This window comes from Trachemys scripta, chromosome 1 (genome assembly GCF_013100865.1).
Source record: "Trachemys scripta elegans isolate TJP31775 chromosome 1, CAS_Tse_1.0, whole genome shotgun sequence".
Lineage (NCBI taxonomy): Eukaryota > Metazoa > Chordata > Testudines > Emydidae > Trachemys > Trachemys scripta.
Window position 1 is genome coordinate 281,875,010 of NC_048298.1, and position 7,386 is coordinate 281,882,395.

At 51.7% G+C, this 7,386-nt stretch overlaps 1 protein-coding gene across 1 annotated transcript; it reads left to right on the plus strand.

The window, feature by feature from the left end:
* Nucleotides 1–4,003: 4,003 nt before the first annotated feature.
* LOC117880725 lies at nucleotides 4,004–6,977 on the plus strand. The gene is given in 3 exon segments (XM_034777185.1): nucleotides 4,004–4,182; nucleotides 4,184–4,592; nucleotides 6,165–6,977. Coding segments are annotated over 3 exon segments (1,401 nt in total).
* Nucleotides 6,978–7,386: the final 409 nt, after the last annotated feature.

A 7,386-nucleotide genomic window follows, 5' to 3' on the forward strand; every position in this document is an offset into this window, starting at 1 on the left:
GATTATGTAGATGAAAGCAATTTTGTTTTCTGAAAGTAAGGCTTTTTCTAGAAGAAAATAATCTCAGCTTCACCGCCCCCCCACAATGCTAACTGGACATAGCTTAATAACATAACAAGCTAATGTGAAAGGAAATTTAGAAGTCTAATTTACCAGATATTTGTTTTTATTGAATGTAAGCACTCACGATCATTTAAAGTTCAAGTTGTTCACCTGTTCAAATATTTTAATAGTTTTCTTTTAATAAGACCAATGCTGGCATTCTGTTACTGTTCCACAAGCTTCTGAGGAACAGAGATAATTGAACTGTTGGGATAAGGGTGACTTAAAAGGTATTGGTACTTTCTATTAGCCACTAGCAATGAACATGGTATGTGATCCTGAAAAATTACAGACTTAGTTCACCTTGTTTGTTTTAAACTGTAATTTAAGAAGTCAAAATAAGAAATCAGGTGCCTGTGGGCAGATTTTCCAAAATGTACTTATTTGATAATGTGTAACATTGTGTCTAAACTTTCAGTCCTTACTCAGGCAAAACTCCCAATCACTTTGGTGGGTGCAGGGGAAAGTCAAGTGTTTGCTGAAGTGATGAAACTCAATACAGTGGCTTAGAGATTAAATGTATTCATTTTTTCCTTCTCTGCAATTACAGATGTGCTTCCTGGTCAAAATCTGTAGTATACCCATTTGCTTAATTGTATTTTCCCCATATTTTAAACAAGTGTAATTGGGATTACATTCTGTCTGTTGACTTCTATGTATCTGTTTATCACAGGTGTTTAGGTATGTAACATTTAGATACCCATCACTATGGTATCTAAATGTTACATAAAATTAAGAAACTAAAAAGAGCTTTTATCTTTCCGTTCTCCCTGGGAAAAGGTGTAGAGCAGTGGTTTTCAACCTGTGGTCTGCGGACCCCTGTGGGTCTGCAGACTAGATCTCAGATTTCCAAAGGGATCTGCACCTCCATTTGAAAATTTTTAGGCATTTGCAAATGCAAAAAGGTTGAAAATCACTGGTATAGATGATAGTGACTCTGTTGTATTTTTTAAGACCATTGATTCTGGAGGAAAATTGTATCAAACAAGTGTACTGTGTACCTTGAATGGACTGTTGGATGTAAATCAGCACACATGTTGGCACAGTGCCCTGGTAAACATTAGGAACTTGTTATTACAAATATAACCCTGTAAGCATTATTTATCGTAATTCCTCATTCAAAGTACAGGGGATACCACAAATACCATACATGATTGTAAATGATAAATGGCAAGCTCATAATGATGTGGCTATAACTGGATAACAAGGCCCTTACAATGACAAGTCCAGGAGCTTACATTACTGGGTCCAAGATTTGGGACTGGGGTATGCACTAGTCGGTGGGGTTTGTATTTGTAATAAAATAGAATTGCTAAAGGGAAAACATGAATACGTACTTTGAAATAGATTTCTGCCTTTGCCCCCTCCTCAAATCTCTCACACTCCCAACTTTCTCTTATTGGACACTCTCAAATTCTCTCCCTTTGAAGTAGCTCAATAAGGGCAAATTTCACTTACTCTGTCTCCCCACTCCCCACAACCCTCTCTTGAGCAGAAGGTGGATGTAGGGGACAGGTTGCGGAAGCTTGGCGAGGAGCTAAGTGGTGGACTGAATATGTGACTGAATGTGAGCAGAAGATGCAGGCTGTGTAGCTGAAGGCCATGCAATGAACTTTGTTTGGCAGACCCTGCCAAAATGTAGTTTAGTATAGTTCAGCATGTTTTTGTCTGTAAACAAGTTAGCTTATATAATGAGTACGATTTATGAATGAAATGAATGTAGCCAGCCGTTCACCCCATGTAACCTTGAGATAAGCGCGGGCCGATATAGTATTGCAGTGGACTCCCTTCAGTGGAGTCCTGCCTGGCCAGCTGTCCCGGACGGTCAGAATCCCCCACAGCCCCTCCGCGCGCCTCAGGGACTCCCTGCACAGCTTGGAGTGTAAGTTCTTCCTTCAGTAAAGCCTTGCTTTTTACTCTCAGGCACTGAGTGTCATTCTTTCGCCGGTATCACGGCCCCCCTTGTGGGCACAATTGGCGTCACGAACAGGATACCGGCATGAGAATGCCTCTTTGGGGGAGAAAGGATAAGTGGGAGGGAGAGAGCCGCATCCCCAGGTGGCCCACCACGGGACGGTGGGCACCAGAGGCTCGTAAGCTGGCGGGGATGGTTGCCCCCGCCGCATGGCCGGAGCTTGAGCAGGAGCCGAGGGTTACCCCAGTTAGGCTGGAGGAGCTGATATCCAAGCTCCGGCTGGATAAAGCAGGACCCGCAGAGCGTAAAGCAGCGGGAGACCTGGGATGGGTTTTCCTGACTGCGCTCCTCGGTGGACGAAGCACTCCTGTTTCAGCGCCAGAGGATAGGACGGTTAGAGGCTGATTTTCAGCAAGAAAATGAGGCACGTTCACTGACCCAGGAGGTCATCACTGGTACAGCTGAACAGGCCGAGCGGTTGGATCACCGATGCACGGTCATGGCGGCTCGCATTGCGAACCGCCGGCGGCGAAAGGGAGGGCGTCGGGATGTGCGCCCCCTGGCTGTATGTGCACTGGTGCGCAAAACCAATTGGGACCCAGACATCTGGGATGGGGAAATCTGGGAGACAAGTGAAGATGAGTCCCCTGGGGAGGGGGATGGCGGGAAGATGGGGCTCTACCCGCAACTGCGGCCTGTTGTCGAGACGCAGTACGAGGGGCCGCACGGAGATAATGATAATATGGTGGGAAGGGATACTATCCGGGAATTTAAATCCTCTGAGATACAGGACTTCGTGCAGCATTTCAAACAGCGCCCCAAAGAATCGCTGCTGGTGTGGCTGCTCCGATTGTGCGATGAGGGGGCGGACACGATTACCCTTACCCCCACTGAGCTAGGCAGGATGGACTCACTGACCACAGACCTCCTCCTTCGTAGGAGCCTTAAGGCAGGGGCCACCACGACGACGGACTTTCCATATCCTTTCCTTATGTCATGGTTAACCATGGCTATTAAGACCATTTGGAGTTCGCCCGCAGACATGGATGATGGGTTAGAGCAGTGGGCTTCCATCCCAGAGGGGGTTAGCCAGCTCTGACAGCTGGGAATGCTCACCAGCATATTTGCCGAGGACTTTCAAGGGCCTGACGCTGTGGAGCTGACCTGCACCATTCATACTCGGCTCCTACGGAATGCCCCCCCACCCCACCTGAAGGCAATGATCCTCCCGATGGTTGGAGGGGCCATAGGGTCGGTGGGTGATGCGGCACAGCTCATGATACAATTGACAGAGATTGATGATATGATGAAAACAACCAAGCCGCGGCAGGTGAACGTAAAGCAAAAGGAGATGGTTAGCCGCAACACTATGTTCAAAGACTTACTGGAAGCGGGGACCCCCTTAGAGGAGGTAGATGGGAAAACCAACGCTGAGCTGTTAAGGCGCTGGTTACAGCTCAAGCCGGAACAGCGCACCAAGGACAAAGGGGGGCCCCAAAACAAGGCAGATGATACCCCTCAGTGGGCACAACCGTCTGCCCCACCCGCAGACTATGTTGAGTGGAAGCTGCCCGCCCAATACTGACGTGGTGGCGGGTCCCCCCCACCTCCCCTTTGGAAGTGAGGCGGTTTGTAGTGGGGGACCACCGCCCTTATGTCGCAGTGGAGATCTACTGGCCTAGCGGAGGGCGGCAACGAGTAATGGCCCTCGTGGATATGGGAGCGGAGGTGACTATACTGCATGGCACTCCGTCCCTTCGGGGCCGGTCAGTAATGGTGAGGGGCCTCGGAGGGGTGGATGTTCAGGCCGCGCCGATGCAGTTAAGGCTGGCCATTGGAAAAGCCCCTCCCATGTGGGAGACCGTTCTGATCGCCCCCATTCATGAGTACATATTGGGCATAGATCTCCTCCGAGGGCAAACCCTAGCTACTCAGTGGGGACCCTTTTCCTTTGGGCACCCACTGTATGTCCGAGCAGTCGTAACCATGCTGCGAGGGCATCCGCGGTGGGACCCCATGGTGCTTCCGACCCCTACCACGGTAGTCAATACCAAACAGTATCGGATACCTGGTGGGCACGAGGAGATAACCGCCACCATTAAAGGATTGCTCCAGACGGACATCATCCGTCCCGCCATGAGCGCATTTAACAGCCCCATTTGGCCAGAAAAAGGACGGAACCTGGCGCATGACGGTTGACTACCGCAATCTGAACAGGGTCACCCCAACCCTAATGGCGGCAGTTCCCGATATAGTCTCCATCATGGAGCGCCTCGCAACACGAGTAGGGCAGTGGCATGTGGTGGTGGACTTGGCGAATGCCTTCTTTTCCATCGCCATTTCCCCGCAGAGCCAAGATCAATTCGCCTTTACGTGGGAGGACCGGCAGTATACGTTCACCGTGCTGCCCCAGGGCTATAAACATAGCCCTACCATCTGTCACCAGTTGGTTAGCGGATACCTGGAGCAGGTGGCTGTCCCAGATGGGGTGGTTTTGGAACACTATATTGATGATGTCCTACTGAGTGGGCCCCATGAAACGGCACTTTCCGAGGCTAAGAACGATGTTTTGCAGGTATTGGCGGCCAGGGGATGAGCCGTCAACCCCAGTAAGATCCAAGGACCCAGCCAAGAGGTGATCTTCCTGAGCATACTTTGGTCAGGGCCTCAACGTAAAATCCCACAGAAGGCCATTGAAACGATTACCCACTTCCCAGAGCCCACTAACGTAAGCCAAGCCCATACTTTCTTGGGCTTTTTAGGATACTGGCGCACGTTTATTCCCCATCTAGGGTATATCCTGCAGCCCATACAAGCAGTAGTCCGGAAGAAAGCCACATTTAGTTGGAGAGCCAAACAGTATGCCACATTCCAACAGGGTAAAGAGGCGCTGAGCCAGCATGCAGTACTGAGCCCAGGTAAACAGGACACCCCCTTTGAATTTGAGGTAACGGTGGTTGACCACGTGGCCTCGTGGGGGCTATGGCAGCAAGCCTCATCTCGGAAGGAGCCCATAGGGTATTGGTCATGATCCCTACAAGGCTCGGCTGAATGGTATACGCCCCTCGAACAGCAGCTGCTTGCAGTAGTATGGGCCCTCCAGCAAACTGAGCCCATAACAGGCGCGGAGCCTGTGAAGGTGCGTACTCCGCTTCCAATTATGGGTTGGGTCCGGGACGAGAGCCCGCTTACACGGACTGGAGTAGCCCAGGCCCAAACCCTATGGAAGTGGAAACACTACCTGCAGCTCCGTATGCAAATGACCCAGGCGAACATTACCGATACGCATGCACAGCTCCTTGGTGCTGTCACCTTTGAGGAACTGCCCTCTGAAGGGCAGCATGCCTATGCCCCCCCCCAGTCGAGGTACCTCAGCCGCCCTGTGTGGAGGCTCCTCCCTACGCCTCCTTAACCGAATAACAACGAGAAGTTGCGTGGTTTACTGCTGGATTGGCTTCATATAGGGGAGCAGAACACCGGTGGCGAGCGGCCGCGTACAACCCCTGCCTCGAGGAAGTACTGTTTGAGACCGGCCCCGGCCTGTCTAGCCAGTGGGCTGAGCTACAGGAAGCATTTATAACCATCATCGAGAACCCAGGGCCCCTCTTTATATATACAGATAGCTGGGCAATCTACAAAGTCATGATGCAATGGATGGCCGTCCAGCATGCAGCTAGCTGGAAGGTACATGACAGACCCCTTTGGGGGTACGACATGTGGCCTGCAATCTGGGATGCCTGTAGTCAGAGGCCCATTGCTGTTTGTCATGTAGATGCCCACCTGATAGGGGAAGCAGACCAGGCCCGGTTCAACAGAGAGGTAGATGACATGGTCACAGTCTATGCAGTAGCTGCCCCTGGCCTGGCCAAATGGGTACACCAAAAGAGCGGTCACCTGGCGGGGGAAAAGGCAATGCAATGGGCCACTGATTGTGGGTTGCAGACTACAATTGGTGCACAGCGGGACACCCGTCAGCACTGCCCACAGTGTACGAGGCTCTCCCCCCAGCACTTGAAAACAGAGAAGGGGTACCAGAAGCAAGGCCAAAGACCTGGGGAGGTATAGAAGGCGGCATAAGTACTCGCTGACTGCAGTAGATACGTATTCTGGCCTGCTCTTTGTATACCCGTGCGCACGTGCTACACAGGAGCAGACTATCAAGGAGTTAGAAGAACTTATCCACTATTACGGAACTCCCCTTGAAGTGCAGAGTGATCAGGGAACCCATTTCATGGGGATGGAAGTAAGAGAATGGACTAGGGGGCTAGGAATCGTGTGGGTGTTTCACATCGCATACCACCCGCAGGGCGCCGGGCTCATTGAGCGCATGAACGGTTTACTTAAAGAACAGCTACGCAAACTGTCCCCCACTGAATCCCTGGCCGGATGGAGTCATAACCTGCGCCAGGCTGCAGCCGTGCTCAATGACCGTCCGCTGTATTGTTCCATCCCATATGCCAGATTTAAGGGGGAGGTCATCGAGCGGCCCCGTGTGCTGCGAGTGCAGCGTCTGCACCCGCAAGCCCACCTCCCCATTCGGGCCACTCCGGGAAGTGCTGGTCTTGACCTACGGGTCCCTCAGGAGAGCCTTACTCTGCAGCCTAATAGCCGAAACCTCATGAGTATTGGCTTAGCCATTGGACTCCCACAAGGCTATTATGGGCGCATTGCCCCATGCAGTAGCCTGGCCCTCAAGGGCATAGATGTGGCAGCGGGAGTGATTGACGCTGACTACACGGGGGAGGTTAAGGTGCTTTTGATGCACAATGGCCCGCAGGCAATAATCCTCTCCCAAGGCGAGCGGGTTGCACAGCTGATTTGCGAGCGCATTGGATTGCCTGAAGTGCAGGAAGTGGAGGCGCTTACACCCACCACTCGAGCGGGGGGTTCAGCTCGACTGGGCGTGCAGTTTGGGTCCATGACCCCACCAAGCATAACCCGCTTGAAGGGGAAATCGTAGCCGATGGTCCCGGGGATACCCACCTCATGTTGCTAAAAGGGGAAGATGCCCCAATTTATGTACCCTCTAAGCGTCTTTCTTCCAGGCGACCATGACCGCTGCACTGCAGTTTGCACAACCCCGTGGAGCACCCTGGGCACGCCACCCAAAGACCAAAACCCGTATGATGTTCCTGCGACATGCTCTCTACAGCCTAATCCTTGAACTAGGTTTGATTGAGACTGGTGCCCAAGCCACATGGCACCACAATTCCACTGTCCAGTGGATGCAGTCAGTGGCACTAGCAGGTAACAAGTTGGACTGCTGGTACTGCACACATGCCCCCCAATTGGCAAGCACTGGGATCCCGTGGGCTGCAGTGCCGTGGAATGAATCCTGGGCCCTTAACTATACCACCTTTCTCACTAAG